At 38.2% G+C, this 24,137-nt stretch overlaps 1 protein-coding gene across 2 annotated transcripts; it reads left to right on the forward strand.

The window, feature by feature from the left end:
- Positions 1–2,464: 2,464 nt before the first annotated feature.
- LOC104084868 (protein VACUOLELESS GAMETOPHYTES-like) lies at positions 2,465–16,037 on the forward strand. Of its 2 annotated transcripts, none has more exons than XM_070176127.1 (2): positions 2,465–3,245; positions 15,931–16,037. In XM_070176127.1, exons 1-2 carry the CDS (start codon positions 2,618–2,620, stop codon positions 16,020–16,022), a joined length of 720 nt encoding a protein of 239 aa, XP_070032228.1. In that variant the 5' UTR covers positions 2,465–2,617; the 3' UTR covers positions 16,023–16,037. The 2 variants fall into 2 exon arrangements, with proteins under 2 accessions (XP_070032228.1, XP_018622426.1); XM_018766910.3 differs by lacking the exon at positions 15,931–16,037 and adding an exon at positions 14,542–14,838.
- Positions 16,038–24,137: the final 8,100 nt, after the last annotated feature.

Raw genomic sequence — 24,137 nt, forward strand, 5'->3', positions numbered from 1 at the left:
ATCAGAGGATGCACAACAACATGATCGTCGGTAAGGCTGACAGACTCGGTAGAAGCGGTCGTCGGGACTGCAGTAACCTACAGAATAATAAGATAATTTACTATATTAAATAATAATTACTAACGTACGTGTTAGGAAGAAAACTTTTAATGGTCAAACCATGGTCTCAGCGGGATCCTGAATTAGATCATCCGTCTCCGGCATCTCAGTATCGCACAATGTGGGCTCCATGAGGGGCATTGCCGATGTCTTTAAAATTACGGCCATTATATTACAATTACGGGTACTACATTAAAATTACGAGCACAACATAACACTAAAGGACACTCAACAACAATAAAGTCACATATCAATATATGTACTACAATGAAATCCGGATAAAAAATAACTACACGATAAATAATCTAATCCGGATAAAAAATAACAAATTAATTTAATCACAAAACAATCACAAAAATACATATACCACACTAAAAACAAATAATAAATATTTTTTATAACATCTAATAACATTAATTATTCATAAAATAAGAATTTCACTAATTATTAAGCAGACAAATAATCTAATCCGGATAAAAAATGACAAACTAATAAAATCACAAAACAATCACAAAAAAATATAGACCACAGTAAAAATAACTAATACGCATTTTTTAGACATGAGTTTTGACAAAAAATAAGTCGGAATAACTCGATTTACAATTTATTGAAAGGTGAAGATTTGATAATTTGGGGCCGAAACGAGCAAACCACTACACGATAACGCCTTAGATCCAGTGTTAGTTTGCTACAATACGGACAAGATATATTTTTTGTGGGACGGATGGGCTCCACCGAGTTGTTTCTTTAAAAATGGAGAGGGGACCGATTATTTGGGTTTTGGGGGGGGGGGGGAGGGGGGGGGGTGGTGGTTCACGTTTGGCTGGGGAAGGAGAAGGGCACTATTTTTTATATAGGTATAGCACGCATATATACGGCGCTATACTATAGCGCGTTATATATGCGTGCTATACCCTCCCGCCCGTTTTTAGTTCAAATATAGCGCAGTTATCGACCGCGCTATACCTTAACGGAGAAAATATATATTATAATATAACATGAAAATTAGTTCCATAAAAGTTTGACTTTTATAGTAAATGATTGTTATATATCGATGTTGTTACGTTATATTGAGTTTTGACAGTATTGGACCATTATCATCAGTTAAGGCACCAAGTGCTTACTGTTTACGAAAAACTGAAATTATATCCTCTTGTGCTTTAGTAGAGATTGTTGCTCAGATTTTCGAGATATTCTGATTGAACTCTTTAGGTCTCGCGGTAATCGAATAGCCATTCTTGAATATTTTTAGATTCATGATTCTGGACATCCTAAATTCATTCTTGAATTTATTTTGGATTCATATTACAACTTACCGAAGGTAATATTATCATTATTATGAATAATCTTCAAGAACTGCGTTCATGTGTCCCTAAACCTAGCAAATTTTATACTAGTTCTTTATGGGGTCGTTGGTTTAAAAATAAGTTATCCCATGATTAATTATCTCGGGATAACTATTCCGGAGTTAGTTACACGAGATTCTTATCCCATCATCCATAGAGATAAACACAATACTACTAATCCCGGAATTAGTTATATCGCGATTTTATCCCAACCAAACATGAGATAAAATTATCTCAAATTTAATTCCAAGATTAATTATCCTTTATCCCAAACCAAATGACCCCTTAGTTATGTCACAATAGGTAGTTTCCAAGCTGGCGTGTCATTTTATGAGGACTTGAGCACGATTGACATACTTTTGGAATACCCGAAGACTTTGATATACTGATTTTTCGAAGTAAACGTTTCCAAGTAAGACAAATTGCCAAAAATGCAACTGGCGTCTAGATTAATACAAGATTCACATTTGTATGACTCATGGATCTCGTCAAGGCAAGCTTAACTTTTCTAAAACAAGTTTTAACAAATAAAAAAGGATCTTTTTGCCAAATGCATTTTCTTTCTCTATAATCAGTTAAAAGTCCTAACAATGTCATATATACAAGTTTTGACAGTATTGGATCATTATCATCAGTTAAGGCACCAAGTGCTTACTGTTTACGAAAAACTGAAATTATATCCTCTTGTGCTTTGGTAGAGATTGCTGCGCAGATTTTCGAGATATTCTGATTGAACTCATTAGGTCTCGTGGTAATCGAATAGCCATTCCAAAATTAAAGAATAAAAAATAAAAAATTAATTTATCAATAATTCCGTCAACCCTGAGTCCACAGAGCACACCCCCTCATGAATTCACCTAGTGAATATTTTGACAATTTTCCTCCTAAACCGCGTTATATGGACCTTGACTTGGGGACCATACCAGCAAACAACTTCATTTCATATTCTCAATCTCCCCCACCACCCCAAATTCTGTCCCTTGACTTTTATTTCTTATTTAGTGAACAAGTTGTGCACAACTGAAAATAAACAATTCATGATTTGGTTTTTAAGTTTGTGAAGGATTTAAGTCTAATTATTTCACTTGTCAAAATTGGTCAGTTCTATTAAATATCGAAGTACCTAAACCTACGTACCTCCAAATTTGAGAGAGAGAGAGAGATAGCTAGAGATGGGGAAGGTGAAGTTGGAACCTCAAGAATCCAAGAATACAATCAACCATTTCAGTCACCCTCACCCTTTAGAGCTAATCACGAATCAAAACTTTGCTTCATCTTCTTCACAGCTATGTTCAGGCTGCAAGATTCAAGCCATCGGATCAATCTACACATGCAAATCTTGCAATTTTTTCCTTCATACTGAATGTTCCCAAATGCCTCAGCAAATCACTCATCCATTTGACAAAGAACATCATTTCACTCTCCTCCCAAAACCCATTTACCCTGACGGGAAATTCAACTGTGATGCATGTGGGGAGAATGGAGATGGCTTCTCTTACCACTGCAAAACTTGTGGCACTGACCTTCACATACTATGTGCTGTTTTCCCACAATGTGTCACTCACTGGTCCCATCATCACCAGCTTGACCTTAAGTTTTCACCTCCTTATCCTGGTAAATCATTCTGTTGTGATATTTGCAAGAAAGTTGGAACCAATCACTGGCTTTATAGATGCCAAACTTGTGGTTTTGATGCTCATTTGAATTGTACAACGTTACAAGCTCCACCACATCAAAGTCATATCCATCAGAACCCAACTACAAGTAGATCTGCTCCTCAGCAGCAGCAACATTTTACCGGTAAAAATTTATTTGTATCTGATACTTTTGTCGCTCAAGTCCTTCCAAATTAACATACTAGTTTTTAATCTCTAAATAGGATTTTGTATTGGTTTGTGCTGCACTTTGACCCGTTGAGTTACACTCTTTGATCCGTTTTAAACCAATAATTTGATATGTCATTTCGCGTTCAACCCATTGAATCAAGTCAACTGACAGATCATAACCTAATCCAACCTAATCCATTTAAACTTGGACGAATTACTAACAAAGGCATTCTTCACCATCTCTCATGCCTCCGAGTCACTCAACACTCGACACTCGCACTCAATATATACCTGCGCTCACTGGGGGTGTGTACAGTTTCCGGAGGGGCTCCTACAACCCAGGGGCTATAATCTGCACGGACAACTCACGTGCCATAGTATTATATCAGAATCCGCACGGACAACTCACGTGCCATAATAAGCCAATAAGGCCTGCTGTAGGCAGGCAACCCCGATCCATATAATAGTAATAATATATATAAAGCCAACATGACCTGCTGCGGCGTGCAGCCCGATCCCAAAAATATCCTCACAATCAGGCCCTCGACCTCCCTCAGTCATCAATCTCTCCAGTCTCTCTCTCATGGGCTCACAATGTCATGAGAATAGACCCAAAAATGATGATATGATGTATCAATGAATAACAACAAAGACTGAGATATGATATGTAATGAAATGGATATGACTGAGTATGAATTTTTAATTTAAAAGAAATAGTGCACAATAATATGACCTCTGTGGGTCCCAAAATACAGGCACATAGCCTAAACATAATTTTTAATATATTTTTCAGCTCAATTTCTTTAACACATAAAACTGCATGGGGAATGCCAAGATTATTTAACTTCAAGATTTCACAGAAATAATTATGTCACAATTTCTATAGTGCATGCCCACATGCCCGTCACCTAGCAGGTGCGTCACCTCCCAACAATTCACATAATACATATATTCAGGGTTTATACCCTCAGCTCCAAGATTAGATGAGTTACTTACCTAGAACAAGCCAAATCCAATGCCGAGCAAGGTAAACAATGCTCCAGAAATCCCATTCTGCACGTATCCATTGCCAAACGGCTCGAATCTAGTCACAATTAATTTGATTCAGCCCACGAAAATTATAGGAATTTATACCATATTAAAGTACTAATATTTTCCACAAAATCCGAAATTATGCTACAAAACTCACCTGTGGGCCACACATCTCGGAATCCGACGAAACTCACAAAATATGAGAACCCAACCAATTACAAGTTCAACCATACTAATTTCACTCAAACCCGACACCAAATTGGTATTCAAACATGAAAAATTCGTTTTGTGACATTATAGAAATTTTCTTCTATTTCTCTTGAAGATTCGATAATCTGACACCAAAAATGAAGATTAATTCATGAAATATAATCATAAGGGAGTCAACAATACTTACCCCAAGTTGTTTGGAAAAGTTCCTCTCCAACTTTGCCAAATCGAGCTCCAATATCCGAAAATGGGTGAAAATATGATAAAATGAAGGATCGTGAGAAGTTAGCAAAAATTATTGCTTTGGATTGTCTACCTTTTTCTTTTTCTTCTTCATCATTTCTTATTGTGTATATTCAAAGGATTTATAATCTTTTATTTAAAGGTATCCCCAGAAGTACTTGTAAATCTGATATCTTTAGACTTCATGAACAATATCAGACATACATACGTTATATGTCTGACCACCTTCCTTGTAGAGTTTCTCAAACTTCTAATATTGGCCATGTTGTTAATGAAAATGATTATTTGACGATTACATGTCATTGAATAGATGATAATTATTGTATGAAAAAATGTTTTATCGCTTTTAAATATGATGAAGATCAGAGTGATATTGCTATTTTTATAGGTACTACTATTTGCGAAGTTGTTACATTTTACAATCTTAATAAAAAATTATTGTGTATGTCTTTTGATAATGCTTCTAACAATAATATCACTATTTCAATATTAAAACTGTATTTGCAACCACCACTTGACGAAAATTTTCATGTTAGGTGTGCATGTCATGTTTATAATTTAATTGTTAAAAGATGCCTTGATTTATTTTCGAGTGAAATTACTCATATAAGAGTAGTCAGTGTTATTCAAGGAAATAATAGACAATCTAGAATTGGTAAGTTTAAGAATAAGTGTACCGAACATTACCTTAACCCCAGATTCATGCCAGATGAAATTGTTACTAGATGGAATTATACATACTTATTTTTAAGATGTTGCTACAAATATAGATTGCCTATAACTGAAGTTGCTAATGCGCATTGTACTGATCCAAACTATATGTTAACAACTAATATGTCACGACCCAAAATCCAACTAGTCATGATGGCACCTAACCCAACCCATTAGGTAAGCCAATTACCAACTATCCAATTCCAATAATAATTATTAAAGCAATTTAAGTAATTAAAGGTCTTAACCTTATACAATCCATAAGAACTGGTAGTACAAATTATGAGCTTCTAAGAATAGAGTTTACAAAGCGGAATGAAATAAATACATAGTCTGTTTGAATAGTACATAAACAGAAATTTTATAAATCTAAGGCTACCATGAACAAGAGGCAGCTACAACAGGAACGTAGGTACATCTTCAAATCTGGCAACCACCGAGCACAGCAACAACAATAGCCAATATCTGCATGTAATGTGCAGAAGTGTAGTATCAGTACAACCGACCCCATGTACTGAGTAAGTAACAAACCTGTCCTTAGGTTGAAAGTAGTGATGAGCTTCCACCAAGGTCGGGTTCAAAACCAATAGTCCACGACAGTCCATAACAACGTAGAGCAAATAATACAAGAAGTTACTCAGAAATAATATGCTCAGCTAAATCATGATTTCAAAAATAATAGTTCTTCCTTTCAAGTATATCAGTGAAAACCCAAATCGTTTGCCAAAGTTTCCAAAAACATGAATAAGTTTGAAAACAATAACTTTTTCCCAAAATCCTTTCAATAATAAATGAGATGTTTCATTTTCTTTACAGATAACCCGTGTAAAAACAAATGCATCACTATGCCCATCTGTCAAAAAATATGTGAGAAATCATGAATGATGCGATGCTGTACAGCATGAGGAAAAATACATCTCTATGCGTGTATGCCAATGCGATGCAACTCAGTGATAAAATCACAAACATCCCATCGGGCAGACCTCACAATCACTCGTATACAGCCCCTCGGGCTTACCTTACAATCACTCGTATACAGCCCCTCGGGCTTACCTCACAATCACTTGTAAACAGCCCCTCGGGGATACCTCACCATCTCTCATGCCTCCCAGTCACTCAGCAGTCGGCACTCGGCACTCGCACTCAGTAGGTACCTACGCTCACTGGGGTGTGTACAGTCTCCGGAGGGGCTCCTACAGCCCAAGTGCTATAATCTGCACGGACAACTCAGATGCTATAGTATCATATAAGAATCCGCACGGACAACTCACGTGCCATAATAAGCCAATAAGGCCTGCTGCAGGCGGGCAGCCCCGATCCATATAATAGTAATAATATATATAAAGCCAACATGGCCTGCTGCGACGTGCAGCCCGGTCCCAAAAATATCCTCACAATTAGGCCCTTGGCCTCCCTTAGTCATCAATCTCTCCAGTCTCTCTCTCATGGGCTCACAGTGTCATGAGAATAGCCCAAAATTGATGATATGATGTATCAATGAATAACTACAAAGACTGAGATATGATATGTAATGAAATGGATATGACTGAGTATGGATTTTCAATTTAAAACAAATAATTCATAATAATATGACCTTTATGGGTCCCAAAATACTGGCACATAGCCTCAACATAATTTTTAATATGCTTTTAAGCTCAATTTTTTTAACACATAAAACCGCATGAGGAATGCCAAGATTATTTAATAACAAGATTCCACAGAAATAATTATATCACAATTTCTATAGTGCACGCCCACACGCCCGTCACCTAGCATGTGCGTCACTTCCCAACAATTCACATAATACATATATTCTGGGTTCATACCCTCAGCTCCACGATTAGAAGATTTACTTACCTCGAACAAGCCAAATCCAATGCCGAGCAAGTTAAACAATGCTCCAGAAATCTCATTCTGCGTGTATCCACTTCTAAACGGCTCGCATCTAGCCACAATTAATTTGATTCAGCCCACGAAAATTATAGGAATTTATACCATATCAAAATACTAATATTTTCCATAAAATCCGAAATTACACTACAAAAATCATCCATGTGGCCCACGTCTCGGAATCCAACGAAACTCACAAAATATGACAACCCATCCAATTATAAGTTCAACCATACTAATTTCACTCAAATCCGACTCCAAATCGGTATTCAAACTTGAAAAATTCATTTTGTAACATTATAGAAATTTCCTTATATTTATCTTGAAGATTCGATAATCTTATATCAAAAATGAATATTAATTCATGAAATATAATCACAAGGGAGTCAAGAACATTTACCCCAAGTTGTGTGGAAAGATTCCTCTCCAAAATCGTCCAAACCGAGCTCCAAAATCCGCAAATGGGTGAAAATTACGAAACCTCGAATTTAAAGGGTTCTGCCCAGTAAATCCGCATCTGCGGATAATATTTGCGTACCTGCGCCTCCGCATGTGCGAACAAAACGCCGCATGTGCGAACTTTACTCGCCTGCCCATTTGTCGCTTCTGCGCGCATCCTCCCGCATCTGCGCTCACGTAGGTGCGGAATTTTCCCTCGCTCCTGCGACCAATGCCTCCTAACCCTCTGCCCGCATCTGTGCTCCTTCTCACGCAGGTGCGATTCCGCACCTGCAAAGCTCCTTCCGCACCTGCGTACCTCGCTTCAGTGCACCCCTGCTCGCACTTGCGACTACTATTTCGCAGGTGCGATTACACCAGAAGGCTTCAGTTCTAGCAGTCTTCCTAATTGAAAATTCAATATGTTAACCATCCGAACCTCACCCGAGGCCCCTGGGACCTCAACCAACTATATCAACAAGTCCCATAACATAACACGGATCTACTCGAGGCCTCAAATAATACCTAACTATATCGAAACGACGAATTACACCTTAATTCAAAATCAACGAACTTTGAACTTTCAAATTCTACGTCTTGTGCCGAAACACATCAAATCAATCCGGAATGACTTCAAATTTTACACACAAGTGAAATTTCACATTACGGACCTATTCCAATCTAATTCTACTACGGAACTCCAAATAATTTTTCGGACACGCTCCTAAGTCCAATATCACCATACGGAGCTATTGAAAGAATCAAAACTCCATTCTGGGGTCGTTTACACATAAGTCGACCTCTGGTCACTATTTTAACTTAAGCTTTAAACTTTGGAACTAAGTGTTCCAATTCTTTCCAAAACCTTACCGGACTCGAACCATTTACCCCGGCAATTCACACAACAACTGTAAAGTACAATTTGAGCAGTAAATGGGGAATCAGGGCTGTAATACTCAAAACGATCCAGGTCGTTACATTCTCCCCCACTTAAACATACGTTCGTCCTCGAACGTGCCAAGAGTTGTTTTCAAGCCATCAAATCACTGTTCCATCTTGCCACAAACATCCTTTCTCTTGCTTCTTTCCAGGAGGAAATCACAATACACAACATGTTCTCCACACTGGTAGAAACCATCAAGAATACTTTGGAATCCAATTGCACATAACCAAGCCATCAGGACCGAATCTCTCTAACTCAACCAAGCCACGCAGGTCACCAAACCCAAGAATATTGCCACCAAAATATTTGTAAAGTCTTACCACATCGTAATTACCCAAAGGACTGATCCTACCATTACCATACTAGTTCAGTCTACTACCCAGTTGTCCTATTTCTCTGAGTACCTTTCAAATTTGCCTTCAAATTGATACTCCTCCTTGCTAAAACACCACGATCTTTAACCACAACTCATCCCACAATCTAGCATAGAACCACAACGCCCTACGACCCATAAGCAACTGTATTCTTCTTAAGCACCTTCAAAACTACTACAACTGTAACCCTTACTCTGAGAATACCCTATGTGAATTTGAAATTGTTCTTCTTATCTTCCTTATACAAAAAAGTAGAATCCATAGTCATATAGAATTTCCGCAAGTCTAGGCACCATCAAATGAAAATCTCAGATTTTATCCATACGCAAGTTCGGAAATATTCTCAATTGCTATATATTATTCTCAAACCCACTAGAATTTTCTCGGGAGTCACCCACTTTGCTCAAATATAATTGCACCGCCCAAATGGGACAAAAGACACGTGCCCTATTAGCACATCAACACTCAAAGAAGTAACTCTACTTTAACACCACCTATCAAATTCATACTCCGTGCGCACTACATCATTCACCTATAACAACTCACTCATCCCACGATTTTCATATACTCATACGTGCAATATAATCTGTAACCACGAATTTCCTTATTCGAGTCATCCTCGATCTCAACTTCTGCAAGTCATAACTAACCCATAAGTATGCCTTAGACCAAAATTAAAATTTAACACCTAACCATGAAATCAAATTGTCAATAGCAGACTCCCCCACTTGGCTCAAAGCCATATATTAAAACACTCCATAATCCACAATACCTATAATCTATTACTGTCATAATACCGTGGTCAGTGCAACAAAATTCTTCTCAAGCTCATACAACGCCAACCATAAAAATACCCCAAATAATTCGCTAAGATCAGAATCATTCTCTTGACACTCAAGTCAACTTTCTCATCCATATTCAAATTCAACTCTCCACACGTACGCCTCACTGGCAGAAAAGAAACCCTCCACTCACATTACAAGGAACACACCTACGTAGATTACTTTCTAGGAGATAACCCACCTCCCTAGCCTTAAATTGGCATCTTGTTATATTTTTTCGCAGTCATAATTACTATTCAATCACTTCGTCTATCTGAGTCCAAACTCATTAACCAGACATGAGAATTTAATTTGTCCCAAGATTTAACAATCTTGAAAGATCCTTCAAAACATTCACACCTGAGACTGTACGTCTCATCAAAACGAAAATCAAGCACCCGATGGCCTTTCCTTTATATTTCAAAGAAACACTTCTCGTCACATTCAAATCGTCTTAACACATCCCGCAGTTACATCGTACTCATCACAAGGCTATTCCACCGCTCATCGAGCCACAAATTCCACTCGTAGGGACATTACCGGACATACGAGTCCAAATGTACAAGTTATAACTGAAGCTACCGAGCTTAAGCTGCGATCTAAACCTAGCCTCAAGTCCTCCAGACTGGTCCATCACCAAAACACATAATACACATCTCGAACCTCGTTCATAGAATCGCAAGCTGGCGATGCACAACAGATACTGAGCGCTCATGTGCGCATACAAATATGCGAAAGAAAATAAAAGAGTTATGTCTCAAGCTGAATCAATCTCGCACGATAAGGAAAGAAAAATGGGAAGTATATATCCTAAATACCCTGTAGCCTCTCGAAGATAAGTATGGACGTCATCATACCAATCCGCAAGACTCTACTAGACACTTGCGTATGACTTGTAGAACCTATGAACCGAGAGCTCTGATACCACTTTGTCACGACTCAAAATCTAACTAGTCGTGATGGCACCTAACCCAACCCGTTAGGTAAGCCAATTACCAACAATACAATTCCAATAATAATTATTAAAGCAATTTAAGTAATTAAAGGTCTTAATCTTATACAATCCCCAAGAACTTATAGTACAAATCATGAGCTTCTAAGAATAGAGTTTACAAAGCGGAATGAAATAAATAGATAGTCTGTTTGAATAGTACATAAATAGAGCTTTTATAAATCTAAGGCTACCATGAACAGGAGGCAGCTACAATAGGAATGCAGGTACATCTTCAAATCCGGCAACCATCGAGCACAGCAACAACAACATCTAATATCTGCACGCAATGTGCAGAAGTGTAGTATCAGTACAACCGACCCCGTGTACTGAGTAAGTAACAAACCTAGCCTTAGGTTGAAAGTAGTGACGAGCTTCCACCAAGGTCGGGTCCAAAACTAATAGTCCACGACAGTTCATAACAACGTAAAGCAAATAGTACAAGAAGTAACTCAGAAATACAATGCTCAACTAAATTATGATTTCAAAAATAATAGTTCTTCTTTTCAAGTACATCAGTGAAAACCCAAATCGTTTGCCGAAGTTGCCAAAAACATGAATATGTTTGAAAACAATACCTTTTTACCAAAATCCTTTCAATAATAAATGAGATGTTTCATTTTCTTTACAGATAACCCGCAAAAAACAAATGCATCACTATGCCCATCTGTCAAAAAATGTGTGAGAAATCATGAATGATGTACAACATGAGGAAAAATACATCTCTATGCATGTATGTCATGTGTGCATGCCAGTGCGATGCAACTCAGTGATAAAATCATAAACATCCCCTCGGGCAGACCTCACAATCACTCGTATACAGCTCCTCGGGCTTACCTCACAATCACTTGTAAACAGCGCCTTGGGCATACCTCACCATCTCCCAGCCACTCAGCACTCGACACTCGCACTCAATAGGTACCTGCGCTCACTGGGGGTGTGTACAATTTCCGGAGGGCTCCTACATCCCAAGCGCTATAATCTGCATGGACAACTCATGTGCTGCACGGACAACTCACATGCTATAGTATCATATAAGAATCTGCACTGACAACTCACGTGCCATAATAAGCCAATAAGGCCTGCTGCAGGCGGGCAGCCCCGATCCATATAATAGTAATAATATATATAAAGCCAACATGGCCTGCTGCGGCGTGCAACCCGATCCCAAAAATATCCTCACAATCAGGCTCTCGACCTCCCTCAGTCATCAATCTCTCCAGTCTCTCTCTCATGGCTCACAATGTCATGAGAATAGCCCCAAAATGATGATATGATGTATCAATGAATAACAACAGAGACTGAGATTTGATATGTAATGAAATGGATATGACTGAGTATGAATTTTCAATTTAAAAGAAATAATGCACAACAATATGACCTATGTGGGTCCCAAAATACAGGCACATAGCCTAAACATAATTTTTAATATGTTTTTCAGCTCAATTTCTTTAACACATAAAACCGCATGGGGAATACCAAGATTATTTAACTACAAGATTCCACAGAAACAATTATGTCACAATTTCTATAGTGCATGCCCACATGCCCGTCACCTAGCATGTGCGTCACCTCCCAACAATTCACATAATACATATATTCAGGGTTCATACCCTTAGCTCCAAGATTAGAAGAGTTACGTACCTAGAACAAGCCAAATCCAATGCCGAGCAAGGTAAACAATGCTCCAGAAATCCCATTCTGCGCGTATCCACTTCCAAACGGTTCGAATCTAGTCACAATTAATTTGATTCAGCCCACAAAAATTATAGGAATTTATACCATATTAAAGTACTAATATTTTCCACAAAATCCGAAATTATGCTGCAAAACTCACCTATGGGGCCCACATCTCGAAATCAGATAAAACTCACAAAATACGAGAACCCAACCAATTACAAGTTCAACCATACTAATTTCACTCAAATCCGACACCAAATCATTATTCAAACTTGAAAATTTCGTTTTGTGACATTATAGAAATTTCCTTCTATTTCTCTTGAATATTTGCTAATCTTACACCAAAAATGAAGATTTAATTCATGAAATATAATCATAAGGGAGTCAACAACACTTACCCCAAGTTGTTTTGAAAAATTCCTCCCCAAAATCGCCCAAACCGAGATCAAATATCCGAAAATGGGTGAAAATTACGAAACCCCGAATTTAAAGGGTTCTGCCCAGTAAATCCGCATCTGCAGACAATATTTGCGCACATGAGCCTCCGCTTGTGTGAGCAAAACGTCACATGTGTGGACTTCACTCGCCTGCCTAGTTTTCGCTTCTGCACACATTCTCCCGCATCTCCGCTCACGCAGGTGCGGAATTTTCCCTCACATCTGCGACCAATGTCTCACAGCCCTTTGCCCGCATCTGCGCTCCTTCTCTCGCAGGTGCGATTCTACACCTGCGCACCTCGCTTCAGCGCACCCCATCTCCCACTTGCGAGCTCATACTTGCGAGCTCGCACTTGCGACTATTGTTCCGCATGTGCAATTACACCAGAAGGCTTCAGTTCCAGCAGTCTTCCTAACTCAAAACTCAATCCGTTAACTATCCGAAACTCACCCGAGGCCCCCGAGACCTCAACCAACTATATCAACAAGTCCCATAACATAACACGGACCTACTCGAGGCCTCAAATCATACCTAACAACATCGAAATGACGAATTACATCTCAATTCAAAATCAACGAACTTTGAACTTTTAAATTCTACGTCTTGTGCTGAAACATATCAAATCAATCCAGAATGACTTCAAATTTTGCACACAAGTCACATTTCACATTACGGACCTATTCCAATTTCCATAATCGGATTCCGACCCCGATATCAAAAAGTCAACCCCCTAGTCAAACTTTCAAAAATTCAACTTTCGGTATTTCAAGCCTAATTCCACTACGGAACTCCAAATAATTTTCCGGACACGCTCCTAAGTCCAATATCACCATACGGAGCTATTGAAATCATCAAAACTCCATTCTGGGGTCGTTTACACATAAGTCGACATCCAGTCACTATTTTAACTTAAGCTTTAAACCTTGGAACTAATTGTTCCAATTCAATCCCAAACCTCACCGGACCCGAACCATTTACCTTGACAATTCACACAACAACTGTAAAGTATAATTTGAGCAGTAAATGGGGAAATAGAGTTGTAATACTCAAAACGACCGGTCGGGTCGTTACATAATACTTGGGAGGCTATTAATAATGTTTTTAAATTTTTACATTACTTTTATATAGCTACTATTGAGTTTTCTGGAGTTTATACCCTACTGTTACTATGATTTTAGTACATATAGCTAAAGTTTCTTTTCTACTCTATGATTTTAAGAAGAAAGAAAAATATAAGGATGCTGTTGAAAAAATGCAAGAAAAATTCAAAAAATATTTCTTTCCAATTTCTCCTATTTACTTAATTGGTACTATTTTGAATCCTTCTATTAAGATGTCTAATTGTCACCAATTAATCAATGCTTTATATAATTATATGAAGATTAGACCAACTGAAACCTCAGATATATATATTGTTGTAAGAACAAGCTAAATAAATTATTTACAGCAAATAGATAATTATTATGAAAATATAATTGATGATGACGCTAATAATGTAGGCAATATGTAACGACCCAGACGGTGTTTTGAGCATTTGCATTCCGTTCAGCTCTTTGAAGTCTTCAGCATCATCGTATGATGTATTATGACTTGTACTTTTCAAGTTATTCCGAATTTGATTTGGAAGAATGATTCTCAACTAGGAAGCTTTAAGTTGCATTTTGATATTTCTAGAAGGTAGTAGCATTATTTGGCGAATGTTGGAATGTTCATAAGTTTGACTGGGAGTTGACTTTGATAATATCAGGTTCAGATTGTAGTTTCGGGAATTGAAATAGCTTCATTATGTCATTTGGGACTTGTGTGAAAAATTTGAGTTCATTCCGAATTAATTTGATAAGGTTCGGCATGAGTTTGGAATTTGAAAGATTCACAGTTTATTGAGTTTGATTTGATGTGCGATTCGTGGGTTTGATATTGTTATGCGAGATTTGAGGCCTCTAATAAGTCTGTGTTATGTTATGGGCCTTGTTGGTATGTTTATACGGGATCCCAGGGGGCTCGGGTGAGTTTCAGATAATTTTGGGTTGTGTTGCACTCGTTATTGATGTTTCGATGTCGTTTCTTCAAGCATAAATGTTACCACATTAAGCAAATGAGCTATAATTTTTGTTTTGATTGAATCATTAGATCCGTATCGTAATTTTGGAACCATAAAAACTGGAATCATCAAGTTTCGATATCGTATGAGGAATATGGTCATTTTACTAAGAATTGGGTAGATAGTTTTGTTTAGATTAATTACGATATTGCCACTGAATTCATTTTTTAAAATCTACACTATTTCTAAATATTAAAACCAACATATCTTCATCCTTATAGTGCCAAATGGAGTGATTCAAAAGTCTAAATGGACTGGAATTTCACAAGGAATTCATTAGAGGCATCCATAGTGATATTCAGAATTGTTTGGCATAAGAAACAAGGCAGAACAATTGGGCAGAAATATTTAATATCGAGAGTTTGTTCATTTAGTCATATTTTGGGTTGGGGAGCTCGAATTTGGGTCAAATTTGGAGGCGATGTTTACCACATGAATTGGGGTAAGTGTTATATACTCAGTTTTGGTTATAGTTCATGAATCCATCTTCATTTTTGGCATTTAATTGATGATTTCAAAGTGAAATTTGGGGTTTTTTTGTCTAGAATTTCATAAAGTGAACTTTTGTGTTTTGAACATTGATTCCGAGTCGAATTTGAGTGAAACTAGTATGGTTGGACTCCTAATTGAATGGGTTATCGTATTTTGTGAGTTTCGCCGGGTTCCGAGGTGCGGTCTCGAGTTTGGCTTTTTGGTTGACTTTGGGCTTTTGATTAAAATTCAACCTTTATCGATTGGGTTTGTTTTCTTTGGCATTATTTGATATTCTTGAGTTGCTTTTGGCTAGTTGTGAGCCGTTCAGAGGTTGGTACATATGAGATGGCATTTCTAGAGTATTTTTTGGCTTCGTCGGTATTGGATTTGGCTTGTTCGAGGTAAGTAACACTTCTAAACTTGGTGCTGAGGGTATGAATCCCTGAATATATGTGTTATGTGTTTGGTGTTGAGGTGGCGCACATGCTAGTTGACGGGCATGTAGGCGTGCACCGTGAAAATTATGACTGGTTTGATTCTATGGTATTGTGTAGTTACCTAATCTTGTTTCTATCCATGAAATTTTTACTTGCTAGAGTAATTGACATGTGATCCATGTTATAAATTATGTTTAGGGTATTTGCTCATCCTGTTGGGAGAAACCAATTGAGGTCATTTCTGCTGTCGAGTTATTTGTTTAACTTGAAATTACACACTCAATCATATTCATTCATTTGCATATCATATCTTAGTCTCTGTTATCATTTGTTGTCACATAATATTATAATATTTTGGGCTGATTGACATGAGATTTGTGAGCCGAGAGACTAGAGAGATTGATGACTGATTGAGGCCAAGGGCCTGATTGTGAGAGTTATTTATGGATCGGGATGCGCGCCACAACATGCTTTATTGATTTATACCATGATTAGCTCATATTAGCGCTTGGACAGGATCCGCCTCTCCGGAGTCTGACATACCAGCAGGGAGCGCAGGTACCTACTGAGTGTGAGTGTCGAGTGCGAGTGCCAAGCACGAGTTCCAAGTAATTGGGAGGATCGAGTGGCTGGGAGGACTGAATGACTGGGTGGACTGCTACAAGAGCATGAGCACATGAGTTTATCATTGTGGTGCATTACACTTGACATGCATACTTGGCATGTTGGCATAGGATGCATTTCCGCATGTTGTACGATATTGTGACATTCATGACTTCACATGCACATTGACATGCAGGCATAGAGATGTACTTTCCTCATGCCATCTGATAATGAAACATGTTATCTGTTGTCGAATGTTTTGGGAAGAATCTCAGTTTTTCTGGCATACTCATATTTTGATGATTTCGGTGAAATATTTGGGTTTTACTGTTATACCTGAAAAACATATATATTTTATGTATCTATGAATGAGCTGAGTATCATATCTTTGAGTATTACTTGTACTATTTTTATTATAATATTACGAGTTGTTCTTAGATGTTGGTGTCGGACTATGATCGTAGTCCAAGCTCATAACTACTTTCAACCTAAGGTTAAGGTTGTTACTTATTGAGTACATGGGGTCAGTCATACTCATACTACACTTCTGCACCTTGCGTGCAGATTTTAGAGCTGATGTTGATGTGTGTGGCGGGAGCTGGCATTGAAGATGTACCTGTGTTTAGGTTATATTTGCCTCTTGTTTTTTGTAGCTTTCGATTTATGAATCTGTTTATGTATATTTCGAACAGATGATGTATTTATTTCATACTAGCTTTGTAAACTCTAAATCTTATAAGCTCATGATTTGTACTGCCAGTCTTTGGGAAGTTGTATAAGAGTTCAATCATTTCATCATTATTTTCTCAGTAAATCTCATTTGAAGTTGGATTATTGTTAAACTAGCTTACCTAGAGGGTTGGGTTAGGTGCCATCACGACTAGTCAGATTTTAGATCGTGACAAGTTGGTATCAGAGCTCTAGGTTCATAGGTTCTAGGAGTCATAAGCAAGTGTCTAGTAGAGTCTTGAGGATCAATATGATGACGTCCATACCTTTCTTCGAGAGGCTACAGGGCATTTCGGAAAAACTTCCTATCTTTATTTCCTTATCGTGCAACATTGATTAGGCTTGAAGCTTATATCTTTGAATTCCTTCCACTCTCTTGTATGCACATGTGAGGGCTCGGTATCAGCTGTACCTCGACGGTTTTTGGATTCCATGGATAAGGTGTGAGATCTGTTTTTTGTATTTAGATGATGGGCTAGTTTGGAGGACTTGAGGCCTGGTTCAGACCGCAACTTAGGCTCGATAGTTTCAGTTGTGTGTGCATGTGCTTTTGGACTTCTATGTACAGTTGTATCCCTATGAGTGGGACTGGTGGACCGGTGAGCGGTTGGATATCTATATGATGAGTAGGATATGACTGCGGGATATGTTCAGATGGTTGAATGTGACGGGAAGAGTTTGCTTAAGATGTGAAAATGAATATTGGATGCCCGATTTCTGTGGATGTGTCACACTGCGAGATGTGTGGGATGATTTGAGTTGTTATTTCTGACGGATGTAGTACGCATAAAGTAGGAATTTACCCGGTTGCATTAAGACAGAGTTACTTTCTTGGGTGTTGTTGTGCTAATGGGGCACAAGTCGTTTGGTCTGCTTGGGTGGTGCAATTGAGATTTGAGTAGAGTGGATGACTCCTGAGAAGGTTCTAATGGATTCAAGATTTATATGTAGCAAGTGAGAATTTTTTTGATTTGTATATGGGTAGAATATGAGGTTTACATTAGATGGTGTCGAGACTCGCGATATTTCTGTATCATTATGGACTCTACATTCTAGTATGAGGAAGGTGAAGGAAACGACATTAGATTCACAGAAGGTTTATTCAGAGTGGGTGTCTCGGTTGTTGTACTTTTGGGGTGCTTAAGAGGAAACGCTATGGCTTATGGCCCTTAGGGCGGTGTGTATTTATGATAGAATCTCTTGTGGTGAGCTTTGGATAAGTATCGTGGTGTTATGGCAAGGAGAAGTATCAACTTGAGGGTAATTCAGAAGAAACTTGAATAAATAGGGCAGCTTGGTAGTAGGTTGGATCAACGCTGTAATGGATATGATCGGTTCTTTGGGTACATATGATGTGGTCAGTCTCTACATGTATTTTGTGAAAATTCTCTTTGGTTTGGCGACCTGTGTGGCTTTGTGGAGTTAGAGAGATTCAGTTCTGATGACTTGGTTATATGCAAATAGGTTTCGAAAAGTTCTTTATGGTTCTACCACGATTTAAGATGGATATTTCCTACTGGCATGAGGAGCATATTGCGCACTTGTGGTTTTCTCCTAGATAGGATCAAGTGGAAGGTTTCTAATTGATCTGGTTTGTATTCTACTTGTGACTCGGAGTTGATAATAAGATTCTCATGCTTTTTACATGGTGGCATGATAGATGCGGTGTGTCCTATGGGCTTGAAATTTGCATGTACAAGGTGGCAGTTCAGTTACGTTGTGAAGGTCGTGAATGTTGGACAGCATGGACGGTTTTTGATGTTTATATGAATGCTATAACTACTTGGCATTGCCTGAAAAGGGTGCGTATTTCAGAAGGCGCAATGTGTTCTGACTTCAGATGCTTCATTGGTATTGCGGTACTCGCCTGGTTGATCGACAACTGATATTCAGATTTTTTCCATATGGTGAAGGGGAATAATAGAAGTATTTCTCATGGGGTGATTGTGTATGATAGATGTGTTAGTCGTTCAAGTGGTGGAGTTGGGATCAACTATGGTCATTCTTGTGTTATGTAGATTTGGGGACTGGGAGTTCTCAAAAGCATATTATTTCAGGGTTGTGGACTGTGAAGATGTGGCCAAAGTTAGATAGATGGTGCTATGTGTTATGGTTAGGTCGTTTTGGACTTTTGGAGGGCTATTTGTCCATTCGAGGATGACCGGAGTTGATTTGGGGGCCCATTGGTAGGCCCAATGAGGATGTGTATTCTACACCGGGTCGGATTTATTTACTCTGTATTGCTATTTTTGAGGAATGTGCCATTCAGTTAGAATTTATTTTATTCGTATCTGATATGTTCTATGTGTTAGTCTTTCATGCTACGAGGGGTTGTGATTCATTGGTTATATTCACACATGGTGTAGTTCTATTTGGGCTTATAGGGAAATTTGAGCGAGATGGTGATTGGGGTGTGGAATGGTTGATTGTGCCTTAGTTATGGTCTTTCCGGGTTGTGGTATATTGTGTTATTTGCTTTTCTATAAATATGGTCATGCACTTCATGTACTTGATGTCAAATTGCGCGTGGTTGTTGATTTTGAGCATTGTGGTTTGAGGTATTTCATATGGACCAGTGTTTGGATGGGGTCACGCATTGCAGCTGTGTTATGTTGGGGGTATGATCCTTTTGTGATAGATTCGTGTGTCTTGGTTCTACCATGTGTGACGGGTTCGTAGCATTGCGTTTGTGGTGGCACTTGTCGACCTTGTGGGACGATACTCTCATTTGAGTCATTTTCCATGTTTGAGTACATTTGAATTGTTGCTTGCTGGTGAACAGACTAACTGTTGTGACTTTAGGTTGTATTGTTGTGGCATGTTAATAGAATAATTGTGTTTGACGAGATACGGTCATTGAACCTAGAATAGATACTATCGAATTTGATTACGGTATGTTTGGAAGAATAATATCGGAATTCGGCTAAGAATTTGGCTTTGGTTCTAGTCGGACGAGTGAGAGATCTCCATGACTTGTCGATCTGATGAGTGGTTATGAGTTTCTGCGTGTTTCTTTCATCATTGACAGTGTACGAAGTGTTGCACGAGGTTTTATTTGATATGAGGTTTACTACTGGTATTAGATTTGTTTTGAGCAACTACTGTGATCAGAAATTATTGATACAAGTATGCGAGTTGTGTGGTATATCATGTGATTACATCTTGAGTTATGGTTATGGATTGATACAGCTTGTTCTGATTCATACAGTGTGTAGATGCGAGATTCGGGTATTGTAAGGAATTCCAGATGTTGGAAATTGGGTTCTAAGGCTTACGAACTAAGGTCAAAGTAATGATCTTCAGTTATGATGTGTCGTCAAACTTACATGGATTGGGGTGACGTGGGATCACCCCCGGGTATGTGCATGGTAAGGTTACACGACGATTTGATGGCTTTGGAATGACCCTTGGTACGTTCGAGGATGAACGTATGTTTAAGTGGGGGAGAATGTAATGTCCCAAGCGGTGTTTTGAACATTTTCATTTCGTTCAACTATTTGAAGTCTTGAACAACATTGTATGATATATTATGACTTGTGTTTTTCAGGTTATTCAGAATTGATTTGGAAGAATGATTCTCAACTAGGAAGCTTTAAGTTTGAAGAGTTGACCAAGTTTTAATTTTTAGTACTTGACCTTAGATCGGAGTTTTAATGGTTCTGTTAGGTCCGAATGGTGATTTTGGACTTGGGCGTATGCCCGGATTTTTATTTGGATATTTCTAGAAGGTATCGACACTATTTGGCGAAACTTAGACATTTGAAGGCTTGGAATGTTCATAAGTTTGACTGAAAGTTGACTTTGATGATATAGGATTCGGATTGTGGTTTTGAGAATTGAAATAGCTTCGTTATGTCATTTGGGACTTGTATGCAAAATTTGAGTTCATTCCAAATTGATTTGATAAGGTTCAACATGAGTTTTGGAAGTTGAAAGATTCAAAGTTAATTAAGCTCGATTTGAGGTGTGATTCATGGTTTTGAAGTAGTTATGCATGATTTGAGGCCTCGAGCAAGTCCGTGTTATGTTATGGGACTTGCTGGTATGTTCGGACGGGGTCCCGAGGGGCTCGAGTGAGTTTCAAATATGTTCGGGTTGTGTTGCGCTCGTTTTTGATGTTTCCACGTCGTTTCTTCAAGCATAAATGATACCACATTAAGAAAATGAGATCCAATTTCTGTTTTGATTAAAGCATTAGATCCGTGTCGTAATTTTGGAAACATATTAACTGGAATCATCAAGTTTCAACATCGTATGAGAAATTTGTGGTCATTTTACTAAGAATTGGATTGCTAGATTTATTTCCAGATTAATTACGAAATTGCAACTAAATTCGTATTTAGAAATCTGCACTATTTTCAAATATTGAAACCAGCATATCTCCTTCATTATAATGCCAAATGGAGTGATTCAAAGGCCTAATTTTTTGGCATTTGATTGATGATTTCAAAGTAAAATTTGGGGTTTTTTTTGTCTAAAATTTCATAAAGAGAAATTTTGAGTTTTGAACATCGATTCAGAGTCGAATTTGAGTGAAACTAGTAAGGTTGGACTCGTAATTGAATGTGTTGTCGGATTTTGTGAGTTTTGTTTGGTTCCAAGATGCGAGCCCGGGTTTGACTTTTTAGTTAAATTTGGACTTTTGATTAAAGATTCAACCTTTATCGATTGGGTTTGTTTTCTTTGGCATTATTTGATGTTCTTGAGTTTCTTTTTGCTAGTTTTGAGCCATTCGGAGGTCGGTACGCGCAATATGGAGTTTCTAGAGTATTGTTTGTCTTGGTCGGTATCAGATTTTGATTTTCGAGGTAAGTAACACTTCTAAACTTGGTGCTGAAGGTATGAAACCCTGAATATACATGTTACGTGTTTGGTGTTGAGGTGACACACATGCTAGGTGATGGGTGTGTGGGCATGCACCGTGAGAATTATGACTCGGTTGATTATGTGGTATTGTGTAGTTACATAATCTTGTTTCTATACATGAAATTTTACGTGCTAGAGTAATTGAACTATCATCCATGTTACAAATTATGTTTAGGCTATATGCTTATCCTGTTGGGACCCACTGGGGTCATTTCTATTGTTGAGTTATTTGCTTAAATTGAAATTACACACTCAGTCAAATTCATTAATTTTTATATCATATCTCAGTCTCTGTTATCATTTATTATCACATCATGTTATCATTGTTTAGGCTAATTGACATGAGATTTGTGAGCCGAGAGACTGGAGAGATTGATAACTAAGTGAGGTCGAGGCCCTAATTGTGAGAGTTATTTATGGGATCGGGCTGCGCGCGACAACATGCTTTATTGATTCATGCCATGATTGGCTTATATTAGCGCTTGGGCAGGATCCGCCCCTCCGTAGTCTGACATACCAGAAGTGAGCGCAGGTACCTATTGAGTGGAGTGCCGAGTGCGAGTGATTGGGAGGACTGAGTGACTCGGAGGACTGCGTGACTGGTAGGACTAAGTGAGGTTGACTGCTCTGGGAGCATGAGAACACGAGTTTATCACTATGGTGCATTACACTTGATATGCACACTTGGCATGTAGGCATAGAGATGCATTTACTCATGATGTACGGTATTGTGACTTTCATGACTTCACATGCACATTGACATGTAGGCATAGAGATGTACTTTTCTCATGCCATCTGATAATGAAACATGTTATCTGTTGTTGAAAGTTTTGGGAAGAGTCTCAGTTTTTATGACATACTCATATTTTGGTGATTTCGGCAAAATATTTGGGTTTTACTATTATACCTGAAAAGAATGTCTATTTTTCGTATCTATGAACGAGTTGAGTATCATATCTTTGAGTATTACTTGTACTATTTTCATTATATTGTTACAAATGTTCTTGGCTGTTGGTGTTGGACTCTGATCGTAGTCCAAGCTCATCACTACTTTCAACCCAAGGTTAGGTTTATTACTTAGTGAGTATATGCGGTCGGTCGTACTCATACTACACTTTAGCACCTTGCGTGCAAAATTCAGAGCTGATGTTATTGTGTGTGGCTAGAGTTGGCATTGAAGATGTACCTGCATTCTAGTTATAGCTGCCTCTTGTTCTTGGTAGCTTTAGATTTATGAATCTGCTTATGTATATTTCGCGTAAATGATGTACTTATTTCATACCAGCTTTGTAAACTCTAAATCTTAGAAGCTCATGATTTGTACTACCAGTCTTTGGGAAGTTGTATAAGAGTTCAATAATTTTATCATTATTTTCTAAGTAAATCTCATTTGAAGTTGGATTATTGTTAAACTGGCTTACCTAGAGGGTTGGGTTAGGTGCCATCACGACTAGTCAAATTTTGGGCCGTGACAAGTTGGTATCAGAGCTCTAGGTTCATAGGTTCTACGAGTCATGAGCAAGTGTCAGTAAAGTCATGATGATCGGTATGATGACGTCCGTACCTATCTTCGAGAGGCTACAGGGCATTTAGGATGAACTTCCCATCTTTCTTTCCTTATTGTGCAACATTGATTCAGCTTGAAGTGTGTATATTTGAATTCCGTCCACTCACTCGTATGCACATGTGAGGGCTTTGTATCAGCTATGCATTAACGGCTTGTGGATTCTATGGATAAGGTGCGAGATGTGATTTCTGTATTTTAGTGATGGGCTAGTTGTCACGACCCAAGCCGATGGGCCGCGACGGGCACCCGGTACCTTACTCAATCGAGTACATACGTAACGTATCTTTCTTATTACATCATCATATACACGTGACATAC

The sequence above is a fragment of the Nicotiana tomentosiformis genome, chromosome 1, assembly GCF_000390325.3.
Source record: "Nicotiana tomentosiformis chromosome 1, ASM39032v3, whole genome shotgun sequence".
NCBI classification, from domain to species: Eukaryota; Viridiplantae; Streptophyta; class Magnoliopsida; order Solanales; family Solanaceae; genus Nicotiana; species Nicotiana tomentosiformis.